Here is a 23,324-nt window from a genome sequence, read left to right as displayed (position 1 = left end):
GAGACCAGCCTGGGTAACATGGTGAAACTCCATTTCTGCAAAAAAATTATGAAAACTAGCTGGGCATGGTGGCATGTGCCTGTAATCCCAGTTACTCAGGAGGCTGAGGTAGGAGGATCACCTGGGCCCTGGGGAGGTCGAGGCTGCAGTGAGCCTGTGATGGTGCCACTGCACTCCAGTCTGGGAGGTGGAATGAGAAGGGAGGTGAAGGGAGGTGAAGGGAGGGGAGGGGAGCGGAGGGGAGGAGAGGGGAGGAGAACGGAGGAGAAGAAAGAAGAAAAGAGAAAAGAACAGAAGAGAAGCGAAGTGAAGTGAATCACATGTGGGCCAAAGAATCACATGTGGCAAAAGGGCCCACATGTGTGCACGGCAAGTCTCATCAAGAACTGAGTATTGGTCACCCCTAATTAATAACAGTTTCCACTACGTCCAATTATTCTCCCATTTATCATCACTGTTGTTTTTTTTAAATGCCTGGTCCAATTTATTCAATTATATTACCTATTTGGCAATTGGGTTTAGGACCCTTGTAGTTCCATTAAGCTGGTTAGTAGCAAAAGAACAGAGCAGACACAGGAGAGCAACTGAGTGATGGTAAAATGCCAGGGTGTATGCACAAAGTCCTGCTGGGTTTTGTTTTGAGACGGAGTCTTGTTCTGTTGCCCAGGCTGGAGTGCAGTGGCACAGTCTCAGCTCATTGCAGCCACTGCCTCCCAGGTTCCAGTGATTATCCTGCCTCAGCCTCCCGGGTAGCTGGGATTACAGGCACATGCCACCATGCCCAGCTAATTTTTGTATTTTTAGTAGAGACTGGGTTTTACCATGTTGGCCAGGCTGGTCTTGAACTCCTGACCTCAGGTGATCCACCTGCCTCAGCCTCCCAAAGTGTTAGGGTTACAGGCATGAGCCACCAAGCCCGGCCTAAAGTCCTGCTGTTGAGGTCCCTTCAGCAGCCCTAGATTCAATGTAATTCCCATAAGTCCATGCTAAACTACATTTCTTGTTATTTATAGAGTACTTACTAGAAGCAAGGTAATATGCCTGGCATTCTTGAAAAGATGAACCTGAAAATAGTTCCCACCCTGAGGATACTAACAGTCTAATAAGTAGGTCAAGGCATAAACAAAAGCAGTTCAGAAAAATAGGTGAGTTCAGGGTACTGTTCAGGGTGGCTCCATGTAGAATGCAAAGTGGGAAGTGACCACACCTATAGCTCAGAAACAGATCATGAAGAGCACAACAAAGCATGCTGAGAAATTTAAACTATCAATAAGCAATACTGAGCCACTGAAGTACTTTAAAATATAAGAACAAATCAGACAGCAACAGTGGAGATGAGAGCAAGGTCTCTTTCATTGCTGAAATTCCCTGAGTCCATGAACATCCTCTGAAGAGTTGGAAGCATGATCTCCCACCCCGGAAACACTATATCTAAGCTTCTAAAATCATGCCATCACTATTTTCCTGGGTAGAGAGAAGTTTGGTACCCAAAGAGAATAATAAAAGGATGGGTCACAGATTAATTGCCCTGAAAATAGTTTATCTCTTCCAAATAAAGTAGAAATAAATTACACGTATTACCACACTACTGGGTTCCACTACTTTAACATAAGTTATGGTCTTATTATATCTGAAACTCTATTAAAAAGTAAAAACGAGGCCGCCGGGTGCGGTGGCTCAAGGCTGTAATCCCAGCACTTTTGGAGGCCGAAGCGGGCGGATCACGATCGTGGTCAAGAGATGGAGACCATCCTGGCCAACATGGTGAAACGTCATCTCTACTCAAAACACAAAAATTAGCTGGGTGTGGTGGCGGGTGCCTGTAGTCCTAGCTACTCGGAAAGCTGAGGCAGGAGAATCGCTTGAAACCGGGAGGTAGAGGCTGCAGTGAGCTGAGATCCTGCCACTGCACTCCAGCCTGGATGGCGGAGCGAGACTCCCTCTCAAAAAAAAAAAAGTAAAAATGTTTCTTACTATTTGGTGTAAGAAAAGCAAGCCTCATTGTGTTACAAAGAAATAAAAAAAAGACACTTTGCTTATTGTGAATGAATAAAATTACCTAAAATACAACCAAATACTGACAGATATCAAATTATATTAATGTCTCAAAGACCAGGCCAGGCTATTCTTAGCTACAGAATGGGACCAAACTAGTATTATGGTAGTAGTTGTCACCATCCAACAGCATAGCTGGTATTTACATAAAAGTAGCCAAGTCCAGATTCTGGCATACCAAAGAAAAAGGACTAGAGACTGAGACCATTTTGTAACCAATAATAGACTTTAATCAATTACAGAAATTACAAATTTAAAACAAGGAAGGAATAAGGTTGCAGCGCTTTTCCCTCAACATACTTAATTACCAAACTAAGTAAGAATCTATTCCAACACACGGACAGAAAACCAAACACTGCATGTTCTCACTCATAGGTGGGAACTGAAAACACTTGGACACAGGACGGGGAACATCACACACCGGGACCTGTCGTGGGGTGGGGGGATGGGGGAGGGATAACATTAGGAGAAATACCTAATGTAAATGACGAGTTAATGGGTACAGCACACCAACATGGCACATGTATACATATGTAACAAACCTGCACGTTGTGCACATGTACCCTAGAACTTAAAGTATAATAATAATTTTTTAAAAAAAGAATCTATTCCATCTGTGACACTAGTTTATTCTACCTTTGAGTCTCAGTTTCCTCATTTGTAAAATGGGGCTAACAGTACCTATCTACTTCATAGGATAGTGCATGAACCAAATGGTAATATATGCAAAGTAGCACAGTAACTGACACAGCAGATGCTCAATAACATTCTATTAATCACAGTTAGCTTTGTCTCCATTACTTTCCTGCAGGTATCGCGGTATCTTATGATGCCAATTCCCATAAATATTCAACATCCCAACACTTATCTGGAGAACCAAGTTACGGTTCAAGGTATCTGAGACCAAAACTGGTATAGGACGTTGACAACAACCGCTCCAGCTCAGGTGTCACCACATCCGCCAAAGCCTCGCAGCCCTTCTTGGGGTTCCCAGGCGTTGGTGCCCCGCCCCGCGAAAGGCAACCAGCGGGGTGAGGGGGCGGGCTCCACCGCACGTCCTTTGCGCTCCCGAGAGGCGAGAACAACTCACGGGCCTCCGCCCGCCCGACTCCCCCGAACCCGGGCCTCCCCTCGCCTAAGCCTGCCGTCTTCCCTCCCGGTCCCACGTCGCCCAGTGCCGCACCTTGAGGTGGCTGCGCAGGCCGCCAGCGCCCCCAGACTGGTCGGAGATCTCGTACGCGCCAGTCACTAGCAGATCCTTGTGGATCTCCTCACGGAGGCACTTGCGAGAGTTAATGGGCAGATGGAAGGAGATGGCGAGGACCAAGCTGGGGCAGAGCAGGAACAAAAGCAGCAACGCCAACGGACAAGGGCCACCCCGGGCTGGTGGGCCAGACAAACCAGACATGGTGCTGGAGACTCGTTCACTACCCAAGGCCTCTACCGCGCCGGAACCGGGAGGACCCACGTGACTCACCTCTGACCTACTGATGCCGTCCGCGCCATTTTGGAGTCTGGCAAATAGAGAAAGACTCTATAGCGAATCTTTTGAAAAGGGAAGAAAGGATAGGTACCATGTCAAAACCGCAAATTTAAGTGGTTGAAGAAGATTTAATAGAATACTGTTGCAAAAGTTTTATTTTCGTTGAACTTAGTGACTACTGAGTCGGCCATGGCAAGTATGGGCAGCCCTGGAAGTAATTCTCCTTTAACTTCCGAAAGATGTACCCACGAATTTAAAGGCGAGTGACACCATAGCAACCAAGCCCCAATAGGAAACAGCCACAAGGCCCTTTGCTGGGCCCGCCCACCGGCCGCCTGGGCGCGCGGGCAGGGAATAAGGCCGAGTCTCCGAGGCTGAGACGGTTTGCAGGCACTCTCCGCGCCTTTGACACCTGGATGACACTTGGGGTGTTGAGACACTAGAGAGGAAAATTTCGAGGAAAGCTTTCAACTTGGCTATTAGCGAGTGTGGACCAGTACCTTAGAGAAGAAGTTGTAGAGGTTACCTGATGAATGTGTGCCGGGCAGACATCCAGTTCATGTCCCAGAGCAGGGTATTTGGGCTGGAGTAACTGGCTAACTGAATGTACATGGTGTTATTATTATTATTATTATTTTAAGCAAACATTGAGTGTCTTCTAAGCTATATTCAAAACAAATTTGAATTTTGTATTTAAATTGAATAAAACAACATGTTTTAGTCCAGTCTCAGATGAACATAGTTAAGGGTTTAGCAGATAAGCGTTGTCAGGGAAAGTGAATATGTGTGTATTTTAAGTTCACAAACACTTTGGGGATCAAATTAACTATTAATATTTGCAAATAGACAAGCAAATTGACCCGGTAATAATTCATGCATTCTTTCAATGGAGTACCTGCTGTGTGCCAGACACTATACTATGCATGTATGTCAACACGTTTATTGATTTAACAAACTATTACTGAGATGCTATCAAATATTCAGAGCTGAAGAATATATGAAAATAAATGGCCGGGCACAGTGGCTCATACCTGTAATCCCAGCACTTTGGGAGGCCTTGTGACTTTGGATCACAAGGTCAGGAGTTCAAGACCAGCCAGGCCAAGATGGTGAAACCCCATCTCTACTAAAAATACAAAAAAATTAGCCGGGCGTGGTGGCAGGCGCCTGTAATCCCAGCCACTTGGGAGGCTGAGGCAGAGAATTGCTTGAACCCGGGAGGCGGAGGTTACAGTGAGCCGAGATGGCGCCACTGCACTCCAGCCTGGGCGACGGAGCGAGGCTTGTCTCAAAAAAGAAGGAAAGAAAGAAAATGGAATTGCTTCTTGACCTTTTGGCTAAGATCAAGTGTAGAAAATAAACGTGGAAGACACAGTAGCCCATGTTGGGAATCATTACCTACTTTGATTAACGTTTATTGAGCATCTTCAGAAATATCCAGAAGATGGACTGTCTGCCCTTAGTAATGTACACGATTGGTGTTTGTTTTTTTTTTAAACTTAGTCCATTTAGTTATTTTCCTAGAAACGAAATCCCACAAACAAAACAAGAACAAACAAAGGAGCTGTAAAGCATTTACAGTTTTGACAAATGCCATGCAATACTTATTTTATGAGGTATCCACTTAGGAACATTTCATTTGATTGTTGTATCACTGATCTAAGATAAGACTGCTAGTCTACACAGTGCATCCTGATAATTTGCATTGGCGTTTTCCCTGCCAATGCAGGGAATCAGTTTAAGCAGTTATCTGATTCATTGTCTACTTGCATTCCTGAGGCTCTGCTGACCAATAGCAAGAGATCTGCAACCCATGAAAAAGCTGTGTATGTGTTTTCTTTAAATTTCCATCTTACATTTACATAATAGATAATGCAGTTTAAAATATTTTCACATATCATAATGGTCTCCTTTGACATTTTCAAAAACCCTGTGAAATAGTCTGGACAATTTGTTCATTTTACAGATGAGGAAACAGGTTCTGAGAGGCCAAAGAATTATATTGTTAAAGAAAAAATACTTCATGACGTTTGTTAAAGAACTGTAAAGCAGGCCAGATGCGGTGGCTCACGCCTGTAGTCCTAGCACTTTGGGAGGCCAAGGCGGGCAGATCACTTGAGGTCAGGAGTTCAAAACCAGCCAACATGATGAAATCTTGTCTCTACTAAAAATACAAAAAATTACCCTGATGTGGTGGTGGATGCCTGTAATCCCAGCTACTTGGGAGGCTGAAACAGGAGAATTGTTTGAGCCCAAGAGGCAGAGGTTGCAGTGAGCCAAGATCACACCATTGCCCTCCAGCCTGGATGACAGAGCGAGACTCCTTCTCAAAAAAAAAAAAAAAAATGTAGAGCAAACCTTTGGATTCAAGGGGGACTGCCAAGATAGGTAATACAGGCACCTACGACAATAGGATTTTGTAGCAGGAGGGAGAGATCTGGCTCAATTCCAAATGCAAGGAAAAGTAGGGATTTACAGCCAAGAATCAGGGTCAGTGGACGGAAAATTACTAAAAGGAAATATTGGGAGTAAGGGGAGATTCTGGCTAAACTAACTTAGCAGGATTCTTCCTAAAATTGGACAATGCAGAGTCATGGAAGTCCAAAAGTCAGAGCCTAGTTGAGAAGGCAGATCAGAACAGCCTGAGTAGAGTTTGGTCAAGGAGGGAATCTTTGTCAGTACCCCAAACCCAATGAGCTTAAAAGTGACAAAAGCTGTCTGTGGGCCTGAGCTGTCCTCAGGAAGATGCTATTATTCCTTATTTTATATATTAAGAAACTCAGATGCAGAGCAGTTACTTTTCTGTGTCACAGCTCTCAAGTCCTTTCTTTTCTTTTTTGAGGTGGAGCGTGGCTCTGTTGCCCAGGCTAGAGTGTGGTGGTGTGATCTTGGCTCACCACAACCTATGCCTCCTGGGTTCAAGTGATTCTCCTGCCTCAGCCTCCTGAGTAGCTGGGATTACAGGTGTGCACCACCATGACCAGCTAATTTTTGTATTTTTAGAAGAGACAGGGTTTCACCATGTTGGTCAGGCTGGTCTTGAACTCCTGACTTTGTGATCTGCCCGTCTCAGCCCCCAAAGTGCTAGGATTACAGGTGTGAGCCACTGTGTCCAGCTTCCAGGCCTTTCTTGTCCTGTAGTCTCACTTATCCCCATCCCCTAACACCTCCTGTCTTTCTTCCCTCCTTTATAGTTTTCCCCTTAGCACTCATTACTATTAAAGAAAGCATACATTTTACTTATTAATTGTGTTTATTAGTCGGTCTCCCTAACTAGAAGGTCTGTTTTGTGAGGGCCGGGATTTTTGTCTATTTTTTTCACTGTTTTATCTTCTGAACCTAAAACAGTGCCTAGCACTTAGGTACAATAAATAATGGTGCAATGAATTTAAGACTGATACCTTAGAAAGCCCAACAGCAAATTTCTCCCATTATTCTTTAGCTGTTTTCACATAAATTTGTTTAATCCGTAATGTATCTAAAGTGTAGGTACAGTTTCAGTGTCACCAACAACATGTGTATCTTTTCTTAAAAAAAAATTGGAAAATATATGCTTGTTTCTATGTAAGGACACAGAAACAAACAAACAAACAAAGAAAAACACAATTCTCCACTGTATGCTGTGGAACGGAACCGAGACTTAAACCTGCACCTGTGTTAAAGAAGTTACTGGCCCAGCATGGTGGCTCATGCCTGTAATCCCAGCACTTTGGGAGGCTAAGGCAGGCAGATCCCGAGGTCAGGAGATCGAGACCATCCTGGCCAACATGGTGAAACCCCGTCTCTACTGAAATACAAAAAATTAGCCCGGCGTGGTGACACATGCCTGTAGTTTTAGCTACTCGGGAGGCTAAGGCAGGGGAATTGCTGGAACCTGGGAGGCGGAGGTTGCAATGAGCCGAGATTGCGCCACGGCACTCCAGCCTGGCGACAGGGCGAGACTCTGTCTCAAGAAAAAAAAACAAAAAACAAAAAAAAGAAGTTACCATTGCGCCAGACGCTGTGGCTCACACCTGTAATCCCAACATTTTGGGAGGCTGAGGCAGGCAATTCACGTGAGGTCAGGAGTTTGAGACCAGCCTGGCCAACGTGGTGAAACCCCATCTCAACTAGAAATACAAAAATTGGCCGGGTGTGGTGGCTCACACCTGTAATCCCAGCCACTCAGGAGGTTGTGGCACAAGATTCGCTTGAACCCAGGAGGCAGAGGTTACAGTGAGAAGAGACTGCGCCACTGCACTCCAGCCTGGGTGACAGAGCAAGACTCCATCAAAAAAAAAAAAAAAAAGGACACCGTTTTACATCTGCATGGTAGAAAGGCCTCATTTGCATTGGAGAGCAAATGGAAAGTGTCCCATAACTACAGTAAATGCTTCTCTCTGGCCAGCAGTCCTCTGCCATCCTGTCATCCTGTCATCCTGAAACTTCCCCAGCCAAATCCACCTAAGATTCCTGAGCCACTGGAGCCTCTGGAGGTGAAGAAATATCATCAAGACACCCTCTGCCAGTCTATCCCTAAGCCATATGTTTCTCAACTTTTCCTTTGTGTAAGAGGGGGCATGTTTAAAACACACCTCACCCCAGATGGTGAATCAGAAGCTCTTACTAAAAATTTGTATTTGGGCTGGGCGCAGTGGCTCACACTTATAATCCCAGCACTTTGGGAGGCTGAGGCAAGCAGACTGCTTGAGTCCGGGAGTTCCAGACCAGCCTGGGTGACATGGCAAAACCTTATCTCTACAAGAAATACCAATAATCAGCCGGACATAGTGGTGTATGCCTGTAGTCCCAGCTACTCTGGAGGCTGAAGTGGAAGGATTGCTTAAGCCTGGGAGGCAGAGGTTGCAGTGAACCGAGATCACACCACTGCACTCCAGCCTGGGTGACAGAGTGGGACCATGTCTAAAAAAAAAAAAAGAGAGAGAGAGAGAAAAAGAAAAATCTGCATTTGTAACAAGCTTGCTGAGTGATTCTGTGGTTGGGAGTGCTTGGACCCTTTCCTGACACCTCCTTGCACCAGCCTAATCCTCCAGTGCGGCTTGAGACTCCTCAGCTCCATGCAAAAGCCATCAAGGATTCCTGACTTGGTTGTTCCCGCCTACTCATGTATATAACCCCACATGGAGTATGTGTTTACATAGCTAAGACAAGATGGGTTCTGTGAGGACATAAAAGACCACTTTGGAGAGCAATTTGGCAATATTTGCCACATGCCATACTCTTTGACCCAGAGAGTGATTCCAAGGGCCTCTTTAGTGGGTCTTCTAAATGTTAGAGTCCCCCAGGACCTGGTCCTGGAAACTTGCTCTGCATTCCAGGTGATGTCATCCAATTCCATGGCTTTATTTTTATATATTTAATTTATTTTTATTTTTTTGAGACAGAGTTTCACTCTTGTTGCCCAGGTTGGAGTGCCGTGGTGCAATCTCAGCTCACCGCAACCTCTGCCTCCAGGGTTCAAGCGATTCTCCTGCCTTTGTCTCCTGAATAGCTGGGATTACAAACATGCACCACCACATCTGGCTAATTTTGTATTTCTAGTAGAGACGGGGTTTCTCCATGTTGGTCAGGCTGGTCTCGAATTCCCGACCTCAGGTGATCCACCCACCTCGGCCTCCCAAAGTGCTGGGATTATAGGTGTGAGCCACCACGCTCGGCCATATATGTATATTTTTTTATATGGAACCTCGCTGTGTCCTCCAGGCTGGAGTGCAGTGGCACAATCTCAGCTCTCTGCAACCTCTGCCTCGTGGATTCAAGCAATTCTCCTGTCTCAGCCTCCCGAGTAGCTGGGACTTGGGACTATAGGCCCACGACACCACACCCAGCTAATTTTTGTATTTTTAGTTTCACCATATTGGTCAGGCTGGTCTTGAACTCCTGACCTCAGGTGATCCACCTTCCTTGGCCTCCCAAAGTGCTAGGATTACAGGCATGAGCCACCGCCCCCAACCCAATTCCATGACTTTAAATGTATCTGTAGACTGATAATTCCCAAAAGCTCTCCTTCTCAGATGTTTTCTCATAGACTCTGCTGATTGCTCCTCATCATTTAGGACCCAGCTGAATGTCACCACCCCACATAAGAACCGATAATTCTCCTGACCTCTCCCATAAGCTCCAGAGTCTATATCGAGCTCCCTACTTGACATCTCCACTTGAATGACTAACAGGCAATTCATACTTAACTCTTGATTTCCCTTCTCCCCTCTTCCCCTGTCCCGCTCCCAAATCTGCTTCTTCTGTATCTCAGTAAATGGCACCACCTTCTGCCTAGTCAATGACACCATTCCTGTTTCCTCTTTAACTAACCTTCTCCCCAGACAGAGTCAGTTCATCAACAAGTCCCATCAGTTCTGGATTGGGTCCTAAAATATATGCAGGTCAGTTTCTACGTCTCTGTAAGCTAGGGGTCCATAAACTGCTGCCTAGCTAGGCAGGCCAAATCTGGCATGCAACCTCCTGTTTTTCTATTGTGCAAGAGCTAAGAATGGCTTTTACATTTTTTGAGGGCTGTTAAAAAAAAAAAAAAAAAAAGGAGGAGGAGAAAGAAGAGAAGAATGTGCGATAGAGAGCTCAAATGATCTGCAAGCCTGAAATATTTGCTATCTGACCTTTTACAGAAAAAGTTTATTTCTGTCAGTTAAGCAAACAAGACAACAGTCTCCTTAATGGTTATCTCTGCTTTTATTATTGCCTGACAATAATCATACTCATTGATGTACCCAGATTTTTTTTTCTTTTTTTCTCTGATTTTTTTTTTTTTTTTAAGTAAAGCAGATCAACTAGATTAAAATCCAGACACCTAGTCACAGCCTGAAGGCTGAAGGCCACTGTGCTCTGGCTCATGCCTGCCTCTCTGTGCTCATTCTACCCATTAATGTCTCGCCTGGCCTTGCAAACAGTTTAAGCTCCTACATGCATCAGAGTCTTGGACCTTGCTGCCTACCTGGAGCCCTCCTTCTCAGCTGTTGTCTCATAGACTCTGCTGACTGCTCCTCATCATTTAGGACCCAACTGAATGTCACCACCCCACATAAGTAACCCCGCCCTTGGGTTACTTTCTATCACATTATCTGGTTTTATTATCTTTATTTTTTCTCTCTCTTTTTTTTTTGAGATGGAGTCTCCCTCTGTTGTCCAAGCTAGAGTGTAGTGGCACAATCTCGACTCACTGCAACCTCTGCCTCCTGGGTTCTAATGATTCTCGTGCCACAACCTCCCAAGTAGCTGGGACTACAGGCATGTGCTACTGTGCCTGGATAATTTTTGTATTTTTAGTAGAGATGGGGTTTCACCATGTTGGCCAAGCTGGTCTTGAACTCCTGACCTCAAGTGATCTGCCTGCCTTGGCCTCCCAAAGTGCAGGAATTACAGGTGTGAGCCACCACACCCGGCTCTTTTTATTTTTTTTTAGAGACAGGGTCTTGCTCTGTAACCCAGGCTGGAGTGCAGTGATGCTGCCATCATAGCTCAGTGCTGCCTCCATCTCCCTGGCTCAAGCGATTCTTCCACCTCAGCCTCCCCAGTACTGGGGACTACAGGCACACGCCACAATACCTGGCTAATTTTTTTTTTTAGTAGAGATGAGGTCTCACTATGTTGCCCAGGGTGGTCTCAGACTCCTGAGCTCCAGCAATCCTCTAGCCTCTGCCTCCCAAATTGCTGGGATTACGGGTGTGAGCCCCTGCACCTGGCACTGGTTTTATTATCTACGTGGCTCTTGTCACTGTTTGAAAGTATCTTGTATATATCTTTTCTGTTTATTATCACCCAACCCCACTGGAATTTAAGCTCAGAAGAGCAAAGGCTTTGATTTTTGCCTGATGTTTCCCTGAGATCAGGCACAATATCCTGTTTGTAGTCGGTGCTCAACAAATACTTACTGAATAAATGAAACACAACATAATGTAAAGCTCCTAGCATGAGATGAACATAGAGCAGCTGCTCCATAAAAACAAGTTCCTCTATCTAGTAGGTACAATATTTTAATTGCCATTTTTTATATGGAGAAGCTGAGATCCGAAGCTGCTTGGTGACTTGTCTCAAGTCATACAATGAGTCAGTGTTAGAGCCGAAAATAGAAATGAGAGTTCCTAACTGCAGTCCAGTTTTTGTCATTACATTTGATAAAACTTGGTATTTATCATTTAGTTTCCACTCTACTAAGAAGTTTTAAATTCTTGGGCAGTCTTTCTCTACTTTCACTTAGAGGCTAGTATAAGATCCACTAGCCTCTTCCAACTCATTTTGCTTGAAAAAACAAGATTTTATTGGTCGGGCGTGGTGGCTCATGCCTGTAATCCCAGCACTTTGGGAGGCATGTGGATCATGTGAGGTCAGGAGTTCGAGACTAGCCTGGCCAACATGGTGAAACCTCATCTCTACTAAAAATACAAAAAAGTAGTCAGATGTGATGGTGGGAGCCTGTAATCTCAGGTACTTGGGGGACTGAGGCAGGAGAATCGCTTGAACCTGGGAGGTGGAGGCTGCAGTGAGCCAAGATTGCGCCATTGCACTTCAGCCTGGGCAACAAGAGTGAAACCTGAAACTCTGTCTCAAAAAGAAAAAAGAAAAGAAAAAACAAGATTTATTTTCTTTTCCAGATTCCCGTGGTATGGTGCTACATTTTTATCTTCCTAGGTGGGAAACATGAATCCTGGTGGTATACACATGATTTTTGTCCCAAGTTTCTGGCTCATAACTCCCATAGCCCTTGTTACAGTTTTTGTTGTAAAGTTGGGTGTGTTAGTCCTCAGAGGCAGGCCTCAGGTAACAGAATCTTGCTGACCTTCTTCTGCTCTCCTTTCACCTGCCCCAAGGCAGGACTCTAATTTTCCCCCACCTTTCTGATTGTGGGTCCTAAGACCTTCCCCAGAGAGGGTCCTTCCCTGTTCCCTGGGAGAAGGAATGCTGACATCACAAAGTTTCCGTAAGAGCCCAAGAGGACTGGTTTTGGGAGCTTCCAGATAACTGAACACGTGGAGGCTCCTAGAAGGTGGAGCACCCAGGGAGGGCGTGGAAGCTTCCTGCTCCTTCCCCTCTCTCTACCTCTCCCTACACATCTCTTGTCTGTATCCTTTGTAATATCCTTTATAATAAGCCAAAAAACGTAAGTGTTTCCCTGAGTTCTATGAGCCTCTGCGGCAAATTAATCAAACTCAAAGAGGGAGTTGTGGGAACCCTATTTAAAGCCCATTGGTTAGAAGTTCCGAAAGCCTGGACTTTGGTCTGGTTGGGGGCGGAGTTGGGGGAAGACTTGGGGACAGAGCCCTCATCCTGTAGGATCTGATGCTACCTCCAGGTAGATGGTGTTGCAGTTGAATCAGAGGATGCCCCGCTGCTTGGTATGTGAGGAAAAACTTCCACACATTTGAACTCAAAAGTCTTCTTCTGGGCTGGGCACAGGGGCTCACGCCTGTAATCCTAGCACTTTGGAAGTCTGAGATGGGCAGATCACTTGAGGTCAGGAGTTCGAGACCAGCCTGGCCAACATGGCGAAACCGCTTCTCTACTGAAAATACAAAAATTAGCCGGGCGTGGTGGTGGGTGCCTGTAATCCCAGCTACTCAGGAGGCTGAGGCAGGTTAATTGCTTTAACCTAGGAGGCAGAGGTTGCAGTGAGCCAAGATCATATCACTGTACTCCAGCAAAAAAAAAAAAAAAAAAAGTCTTTTTATGTGTTGATTGTTATGTTCCTGTGAGAGGAGAGGAAAAACAGTTTGAGAAAGTTTTTTCACAACAACCCCCACCAGTTTCTTGTCACAGTTAATGCCCTTTATCAATGTTTTCTACAGGATATTGTTGAGATAAACAATTAGAACCCTGTCTTAGATGCTATTATATAACCTGTAAGTCTGATTGCCAGGACCAAAGTTCTTCTAGTGATTGATATAAGTGGGCTGGATTTAACAACAATAACAAAATTTATTAGAAAGAATTTTAGAGATGATGCAAGCAAAATATATAAGATGTGTCTCGAAAGAACAAGTTCAGAAAATGTAAGAACCGTTACATGAACCATCACCACTACTCCTATGTTTTGAAAATAAACCAAAGTTGAAAAGAATAGGACTAAAAGAAGAGAGACATCTCCTCTGTCCCATAATTACTTGCTTATGAAGAGCTTTGGCCCCAGGTCCTGGTGCAGAGAGAAGTCCTAGAGACCAGGAAGATGGTATCCTAAGGAAGAATGAGAGAAAAAGAAATCCACTGAACTAGTTTGAGTGGAGGAACCAAGAGACAAAAAGAAAAATAGAATTGTAAAGATGAGACTCTATGGGAGAAAGAGGTGGGGTAGGGGAGGATCAATGGGAACTGCGGGGGCCCTGGTTTACCTTATGTCTGTAGACCTACAAAGGAAGGGGAAAAACTATTGAGAAAGAAAGAAATGGGGAAGTTGCTCAGAGCTTTGAGAAATAGCTCCAGAGTTGAGGCCACCAAAGGAGGATTAATGGAGAGTCAAAATGTGTCCGTCTCCAAACACTAGCTACATTCAGCACCTGGACACAGCTGTGCCTGAAGCCTGAGTATGTGCAGATTCTCAGAGGGCTTGGGATTACTTCAAAAGGGTTCTGAAACCTTAAAGCTCTGTGGCCTAGAGTGGAGAACTACACTGTTATAGATCTTTATTCCTGGTTCTGAGAAAGTTTTGGTTTTCCTCTCCAGGCCATTAAGTGGTCAGTATCTGGCATCTACCATTAACGGTTGGCTCTGAAATCTGCCAAAACTCATTATCCTTCAACAAAAGCTCCATCCTGTGAGAGAGATGGGCCAAATAGATGGAAAAAGAGTACCAGCTGCAGGCCTCTTGATATTGCCTGTATGATTGCATTCTTTTTTTTTTTTTTAAATGAAATTTCGCTCTTGTTGCCTAGGCTGAAGTGCAATGGCGCAATCTCGCCTCACTGCGACTTCCGCCTCCCTGGTTCAAGTGATTCTCCTGCCTCAGCCTCCTGAGTAGCTAGGATTAAAGGTGCCCACAACCACGCCTGGCTAATTTTTCATATATTTAGAGATGGGGTTTCACCATGTTGGCCAGGCTGGTCTCGAACTCCTGACGTCAGGTGATCCACCCACCTTAGCCCCCTGAAGTGCTGGGATTATAGGCACGAGCCACCGTGCCTGGCCTCTATTCTTTTTATTATCTACTGGAATGAATAGTCTCTGAATATCACCTGAGCAGTTTTTAAAAACTACCAACTTACCAACTTAGATGAATGAAAACAAAACATCTGGGTATGGCACATGGAAATAGTATGTTCCAGTGGTTCCCTAACTTTGCTGCACATTGGAAGTCACTTGGGGATCTTTAGAAACTACTGATGCCGGCTGGGCGCAGTGGCTCACGCCTGTAATCCCAGCACTTTGGGAGGCCAAGGCAGGTGGATCATCTGAGGTCAGGAGTTCCAGACCAGCCTGGCCAACAAGGCAAAACCCCATCTGTACTGAAAATACAAAAATTAGTCAGGTGTGGTGGCATGCACCTGTGACCCTAGCTACTTGGGAGGCTGAGGCAGGAGAATCGCTTGAACCAGAAGGCGAAGGTTGCAGTGAACCGAGATTGCGCCACCTCACTCCAACCCGGGCGACAAAGCGAGGCCTTGTCTCAAAACAAAACAACAACAACAGAAAATACCGATGCCTATCTCCCACTCCCGGACATTCTGATGTAATTGATGTGGGATGTAACCTGGGCATCAGTATTTTTTTAAAAACTCCCCTGTGATTCAATGTACATCCGTAGTTGAAAACCAATGCTCCAAAGTAATGCTTGCCCACTCCTATCTCCGCACCTAACCTTTCAATGCCTTTCATGTAGCATGCTCTCAATAAATATTGCTCAGTTTGATTTACATTTCTGTTTCCCTTACTGAAGCACTGCCACCCTTTCACTTAGAACACTATGTGAATTTGTCCTCTGGTAAATAGAGTACCTGCAATACCAGCTTGAGGACAAGGTTCATTCCTCTGCTGGCCACGTGCTACCAGCTCAAGTTTTAGCACAAAGGGAGGAATGGGAAGCTAGGAGGACTTCGGAAGAGGAGGAAGCTCTCTGCACAGGCACGTGGGGGAGACTTTTTTCTTCTCCCTTGCAGAAAGTCATTGTGGCACATGGACAAAGGAAGTATTAATAACCTTTCTAAAGACGCACTTCTCCAACATTTGGTGTTTCAAAACCGCAACCAGTGCTGTCAGTTCTACAGATGGCCAACTTCTGCATTTTGGATGAAGGCTTCCAAAGATAGCTCAACTTGTATCCCTAAAGCAGAAGACACAACTACGGGGAAGAGGACCATCTTCATTTCTAAGCCAGAGGTCAAAAGCCACTACCCACATGTTGGTCAGAGACAAGAAGACTGACCACCAAGCAAAGTCATTAGAGGCAACCAACTTTTTTTGGAGTAAAATTAAAGTAACATTACATCATTATCAAAACCAGACCTTAATGATACAGACTGGGCATCATGAGAGTGTGCTCTGGACAGAGGCTTTGCCTTTGTCACCCACTTGCTGGATGACCTTGGGCTGATAGTTACCCTTTCTAGGTGTTGACTTCCTGCTTTGTAAAATGTGAAGCCAGAAACTGAGAACAGAGCCTTTGACTTCTTCCAAATCTGCATCCAAAGAGAAGTGAAGAAGTATCAAGTTCACAAGGACAACAATTACTACATCACTAACAGTTGTGCTTCACCATCCTCCTTCAGGATCTGGGGTCCCAGCCAGGGATTTGCCAAGCATAGCTCAAGTGTCTGCAGGCTCTGACCTCCACTGGGCAGAGTCTAGTTGCAAAGACCTCCCCAGAGCAGCTTTTGGGACCAGGATGAAAGACAATGTTCGTTTCCTCCCAAAGTGCTGGTTGCTGTAACAAATGAACACAGACTGGGTAGCTGAAAACAATAGAAAATATTTTCTTTCACAGATCCGGAAGCCAGAAGTCTGAAATCAAGGTGTTGGCAGGGATGCGATCCCTCTGAAGGCTCTAAGGGAGAATCCTTCCTTGCCTCTTCCGTGGTTCCAGGCATTCCTTGGCTTTTGGTTGCATCATTACAATCTCTGCTTCTGTCTTCACATGGCCTTCTCTCTTCTCTCTGTGTTTCTTCTCTCTGTCTCATAAGGACACTTTTCACTGGACTTCGGACCCATCCAGAGAATCCAGGATGATCTCAAGATCCTTAACTTAGTTACCTCTGCAAAGCCTCTTTTGCCAAATAAGGTTACCTTCACAGGTTCCAGAAATTAGGACTTCAGCATGTCTTTGGGGGGTTAGGGGAGGGGGGGCGGGCACACAATTCAACCCAATCAGCCTCCAGATGGAAAGGTGTAGAAGAATATATAAAATCCTTCCCATCCTTAAACCCCATGTCGAATGCTACCTTGTCCAGGAGGTCTTGCCAGTTCCTGCCACATAGATGATCTTTTCCACCAAGCCGTTTAGTTATGCCCATATTGTACATGTCTTCTCCTCTTTCCTCTAGACCACCTGCATCAGAATCACCTCAGGAGTTGGTTAAAAATATACATGTCTGTCCTTTCTGCCCTAGCCCCCACTGTCACTGCTTTGAATGACCTTCTAGGGATGGGGCTCAAGAGTGTGCATTTTAGGCTGGGCGCGGTGGCTCACGCCTGTAATCCCAGCACTTTGGGAGGCCGAGGCGGGCGGATCACAAGGTCAGGAGATCGAGACCACGGTGAAACCCCATCTCTACTAAAAAAACACAAAAATTAGGCCAGGCACAGTGACTCACACCTGTAATCCCAGCACTTTGGGAGGCCAAGGTGGGTAGACCTGAGGTCGGGAGTTTGAAACCAGCCAGGCCAACATGGTGAAACCCCATCTCTACTAAAAATACAAAAATTAGCTGGGCATGGTGGTGGCACGCACCTGCAGTCCCAGCTACTCAGGAGGCTGAGGCAGGAGAATCACTTGAACGCTTGAACCCAGGAGGCAGAGGTTGCAGTGAGCCGAGATTGCACCACTGCACTCTAGCCTGGCAACAGAGCAAGGCTCTGTCTCAAAAAAAAAAAAAAATTAGCCAGCAGTGGTGGCGCATGCCTGTCGTTCCAGCTACTCGGGAGGCTGAGGCAAGAGAATTGCTTGAACCTGGGAGGCAGAGGTTGCATATATTGCTGTGAGCCGAGATTGCGCCATTGCACTCCAGCCTGGGCAACAAGAGCGAAAATCTGTCTAAAAAAAAGCCAGCTGGGTGCAGTGGCTCACGCCTGTAATCCCACCACTTTGGGAGGCCAAGGCGGGTGGACCACAAGGTCAGGAGTTCGAGACCCACCTGGCCAACATGGTGAAACCCTGTCTCTACTAAAAATACAAAAATTAGCCAGGGGCAGTGGTGGTCGCCTGTAGTCTCAGCTACTCGGGAGGCTGAGGCAGGAGAATCACTTGAACGCTTGAACCCAGGAGGCAGAGGTTGCAGTGAGCTGAGATCGCGCCATTGCACTCAACCTGGCAACAGAGTGAGACTCCATCTCAAAACAAACAAACCAACAAACTGGTAAACCTTGGTGGTGTGTCCACGTGGTGCTAATTCTGCAGCCATGCAGAATGCAAGAGCTGTAGGGGCATGGCTTCCTCTACAGAATTTCAAAGGATATCTTAGCCTGGGGGCCCAAGCAGAGAAGTATTGCAGGAGCACTGTAGAGAGCCCACGGAGACCCCATACTAGGGCAGTACTGAGTAGAAATGTGGGGTCAGAGCTGCCCCAGAGTCCCCACTAGGGCAATGCCTAGTGGAGCCGTGGGAATGAGGCCACTCCTGAGACCCCAGAATTGTAGAGCTAGCAGCTTGCAGCATCAGCCTGGGAGAGCTACAAGCATGTGACTCCAACCCATGATAACTGCTGGCTGAACTGAGGCCAGTGAAGCCATGGGGCCCAATCCCCACCCCAGTGTGCCTAGAAGGATGGGACATGGAGTCGAAGAAGATTATTCTGGAGCTTTAAGACTTAATGTTATGGCCAGGTCAGTGGCTCATGCCTGTAATCCCAGCACTTTGGGAGGCTGAGGTAGGAGGATCACTTGAGCCCAGGGGTTGGAGACCAGCCTGGGCAACATAGAGAGACTCTATCTCTTAAAAAAAAAAAAAAAATTAGCTATGTGTGGTGTTGTATGCCTGTGGTCTCAGCTACTCAGGAGGCTGCGGTAGGGAGGTTGCTGAGCCTGGGAGGTCGAGGCTGTAGTGAGCCATGATTTTGCCACTGCACTCCAGCCTGGGTGACAGCGTAAGACTCTGTCTCAAAAAGAAAGGGAAAGAAAAAAGACTTAATGTTGTTTTTCCTTTTTTCTTGTTGGGTCTTGGATTTACTTGGGACTAATTACACATTTCTTCTTAAATTTCTCCCTTTTGGAATGGGAACGTCTATCCTATGCCTACCCACTATTGTATGTTAGAAGTACATAAACTTGTTAACTTCACAGGCTCTCAACTGGAGAGGAATGTGCCTTGGGATAATTATACCTTGAGTCTCACCCCCATCTAATTCAGATGAAACTTTGGACTTTTGAGTTGGTGCTAGAATGAGTTAAGACTTTTGGGGCAATTGGGATGGAATGAATGCAACTTGTATGTAAGAAGGACATGAGTTTGGTGTGGCCAGGGGTAGAATGCTATGGTTTGAATGTCCCCTCCAAAACTCATGTTGAAATGTAATTGCCACTGTGATGATGGTGTTAAGAGTTGGAATTGTTAAGGAGTGATTAGGCCATGAGAGCTCTGCCCTCATGAGTAGATTAATGTCACTGTCATAGGAGTAAGGTTGGTATTGTGAGAGTGGGTTGTTATAAAAATGAGTTTGGCCCTCTGTGTCTCTTGCTGTCACCCTCTCTTGCCCTTCTCCCTTCCACCATGAGATGATGCAGCATGAAGACCCTTGCTAGATGCTGGGGCCATGCTCTTGGACTTCCCAGCCTCTGTAATTGTAAGTCAAATACATTTTTATTCATTATGAATTACACAGTCTGTAGCGTTTTGTTATGGCAACACAAAATGGACAAAGACACAACCAAATCTAAGCTCTACTATCCATTAACTGTGTGACTTCAGGATAGTTACCTGGACTCTCTGCATCTCTGCTTCTTGATGTAAATGAGGATAATTATAGTGCCTACTTCATAAGTTTGTCAGGAGGATTAAATGAAATAAACATGTAAAGTGCTTAGAACAATGCTTTTTTTTTTTTTTTTTAAGACAGGGTATCGCTCTTTCATCCAGGCTGGAGTGCAGTGGTGTGATCATAGCTCACTATAGACTTTTTTCATAGAGACAGGGTTTCACTATGTTGGCCAGGCTGTTCTCACACTCTTGACTTCATGATCTGCCCACTTCAGCCTCCCAAAGTGCTGGGATTATAGGCATGAACCACCGCGCCCGGCTATCATTATTATTATTATTATTATTCACTCTATTTCTAGATCCCTCTCCTCCAGGATCATACCCTGATCTTTCCACCACTATTAATTATTATTAATGTTGATTGGACCTTTATCTCTTCCAGGCACTGTGCCAAACTCAGGTCATGCTTTATCTCATTTCATCCTTACAACAAAGTATAAGGCATGTAATATTATTATCTCCCATTTCATTTCTAGGGAACTTGAGGGTCAGACAGGTTAAGTAACTAACTTGCTCAAAGTCCTACAGCCAGTGAAGGGCAAGGCAGGGACGTGAAATATCAGCTTGGGCCCTGCCCTTATGGCTATTCTGCATTTCTACATGACCCCAAAGGCATTCCCCATGTGGTCATCAGGCCCACCATCCTCTTGAACCAGCTCCCTAAACCTCCCATCACATAGCTTCCTTACATCAAGTTCCATCTTTTATGGGCTGGACGCGGTGGTTCATGCCTGTAATGCCAGCACTTTGGGAGGCCGAGGCAGGTGGATCACTTGAGGTCAGGAATTCAAGACCAGCCTGGCCAACATGGTGAAACTCCTTCTGTACTATAAATACAAAAATTAGCTGAACGTGGTGGTGCTCACCTGTGATCCCAGCTACTCGGGAGGCTGAGGTGGGAGAATCACTTGAATCCAGGAGGTCGAGGTTGCAGTGAGCTGGGATCACACCACTGCACTCCAGCCTGGGTGACAGAGTGAGATGCCATCTCAAACAAAAAAAAAGTTTCATCTGATCCCTTCAAACTATGCCTTTCTGTTTCATTCTTGGTCTGGGCCTTCCAAGAAAATGTCCTTTTCTCAGGGGTGTTGAATCAGGCCACATTGCTCCTCCACCTTCCTGTGAAGTTCTGTCAAATCCTACTTCTGTTCCCAGGGTCTCCCAAATCCAAATGCCGCCTACTCCAGCATCTCCATTCGGAGTCCTCTCCTCACACACAGTCACTCTGGCTGGCTTTCCCCACAGCCCCCAGGTGACCCTGTGTGCATTGAGAGGCTGCCTCCCTCTCACTCCCCTGTGTCTCTGTAGCTCCTTCTGGTGGAAGAACCTGAAGGTCTTGATGCCGGGGAGCTAGTAATCAGTCAACCCTCAGGATGTCCCTCCTATCTCCCGCTATATCTCTGCTCTCTTGGGCACCACAGTCCTTCCCTCAGCCTTGTTAGGGCAGGCGTCTCGCACTGCCCCACTCTACTGCCCACCTCCCACTCTCGCCACTGGCCCAGGGCATGGGGTGTACCATCAGGCACACAGGCCTTATCACTGTGCAAACACTTCCTTTTCCCCAGTGCTGGTTCCCACACAATTGGTAATCAGTGTAAACTTCCTCTGACAATTTACTGAGCAAACATTTACCTTATAACTGCCCTATGTAGGGTTCTGTGCTAAGGCCCGCAGGAAACCCAAGCCTGGTCTCCACCTTGGGGCATCTTGAGTCTGGTAGAAATGAGGCACACAAGGCATCTCAGATGCCGCGGGCCTTGTGGACCAGAGCATTGCGGACTGGAATCCCATTTCTGCTCTCTACTGCCTGTCTTACCTTGGAGCAAGTGACATCCTTAGTGAATTTCCTTAGCTGTGAAATGGGAGTAATGCTGTCTAGGTTTGTTGTGAGGACTAAGATCCCTAGAGGGCCTGCTAGAGCACCTGAGATAAGAACATTCCACAGTCCATGTGGTGCCACCTTTCAATATGAATTGAGAGGTCCCTGTATACCACAGGGTCAGCCAGTCATCTAGTCAACAAGAACGCATTCAAAACGGAAGTGTTGGATAATGTGGGGAACACACATGAACGTAACACACATAAACATAAGGGTATAAACATAACTCTTTAGTTTAGCTGGAGTGGGTGGTGGTGGGAGTTAGTGTTTTTTTAATTAAAAAAAATTTTTATAGGAATGGGGGCTTATTGTGTTGCCCAGGCTGGTCTCAAACTCCTGGACTCAAGCAATCCTCCCGCCTTGGCCTCCCAAAGTGCTAGGAGGGGGTTAGTTTTAATACACCCATATGCAACAGCAAGAGATTATTATGGGATAAGTTTGTTTCCTAGGTAAATGCTTATCCTGTGGCCACAGCCTGTGAAGGAGAGATCTGTGCAGACCTGCGGGAGTTGGGAAATTTCTCAGTGTTGAGGAGTCAGCATGTAAAAAGAGAGCAACGCAGGCAAAGCAGTCATCTTATATCAAGGCACAGGGGAATGACGGCTTCCCTTCTTCCCTCCTCCGTCAAAACAGGCAACCTAAATAGACAAACTTTCTTTCTTTTTTTTTTTAAATGTGGTGATGGAGTCTTGCCCTGTTGCCCAGGCTGGAGTTCTGTGGCATGATCTCAGCTCACTGCAACCTCCGCCTCCCGGACTTAAGCAATTCTCCTGCCTCAGCGAGTGGCCAGGACTACAGGTGCACACCACCACACCCGGCTAATTTTTGTATTTTTAGTAGAGACGGAGTTTCACCATGTTGGCCAGGCTGGTCTCAAACTCCTGACCTCAGGTGATCCGCCTGCCTCGGCCTCCCAAAATGCTGGGATTATAGGCGTGAGCCACCGCGCCCTGCTGACAGACAACCTTTAAACCTACATGTTTGCTTATTTCTTAGTATTTTAGGGTTGCTTCGTGCTCTGGCCTGGGTTTGCAGGAAACATGGGAGAGAAGAGGAGAAAAGGGCTGGAGGAGGCTTGGCCATGGTAGAAGGCATGCGGGTTGTGTGAGGAGAAGGAAGCACAGAGTGATGGGCTGGCAAGGAGTCACAGGATTTGGGGATCTGGGCCAGTGGCCCTCCTGGCCTCCAATGGGGTAACGCAGAAAAGAGGGATGCTGATACTCCCGGTGTTGGAGGAAGATTCTGGGGAATGACAGCAAGAGAAAGCACAGGGCAGCTGTGGATGCCTCAACAGACCCAGTATGCGCTTTGGTGTTAGGCCAACCTTGGTTTCCATGGGGCCCTCACCACTGACTGGCTGTGTGACCTTGGTCAAGTTACTTTACCTCTTTGAACTTCAGTTCCCTAATCTCCAAGTGAGAATAACAGCATCTGTTTCATAGCTCTTTTGTGAGGACTGTAAATTGTATAGCACAGAGTCTGCCAAAATGTAGGCGACCAAGTTCCCTTCCCCCTTCTCAAGCTTCCAGGAGTGCCCCAGAAATACAAGACTGACTATATTTAGTGTCTGGCTCCCTCCCCCGACAACCCATGGTTAAATTAGAATGAAACTATTTATGCTAAAGTCTCTGAAGTTCTAAAATTCTCTGGCAATGTGAGTAGACTGGGTGGGAGAAGACAGCAGTTCACCTCCTGGAGACATGGCGGCTGCTGCGAGGTTGTACTCTCTGAGCAGCACATGACAGTCTTCCTGGGTACCAGCCTGGCAGACGGCCAGGCAG

The 23,324-nt window shown here is 46.1% G+C and overlaps 1 protein-coding gene across 4 annotated transcripts in view; it reads right to left on the bottom strand.

Moving 5' to 3' along the window:
- The window catches only part of TMED10 (transmembrane emp24-like trafficking protein 10 (yeast)), a 40,690-nt gene extending 37,160 nt beyond the window's left edge, over positions 1–3,530 (bottom strand). For 2 of the 4 annotated variants that reach the window (XR_001002624.1, XM_011949538.1), the window contains exon 1: positions 3,239–3,530. Coding sequence is in view for 3 of the 4 variants with exons in the window: in XM_011949538.1 (XP_011804928.1) it covers positions 3,239–3,463 (225 nt within the window). In the remaining variant the exon portion in view is untranslated. The remainder of the gene's footprint in view (positions 1–3,238) is intronic. The other 2 variants (XM_011949540.1, XM_011949539.1) reach the window with 1 other exon arrangement.
- Positions 3,531–23,324: the final 19,794 nt, after the last annotated feature.

The sequence above is a fragment of the Colobus angolensis genome, unplaced genomic scaffold (genome assembly GCF_000951035.1).
Source record: "Colobus angolensis palliatus isolate OR3802 unplaced genomic scaffold, Cang.pa_1.0 Scaffold3, whole genome shotgun sequence".
NCBI lineage: Eukaryota > Metazoa > Chordata > Mammalia > Primates > Cercopithecidae > Colobus > Colobus angolensis.
The sequence above is the reverse complement of the archived record's forward strand: the minus strand, read 5'-3'. Positions and strand labels throughout refer to the sequence as shown.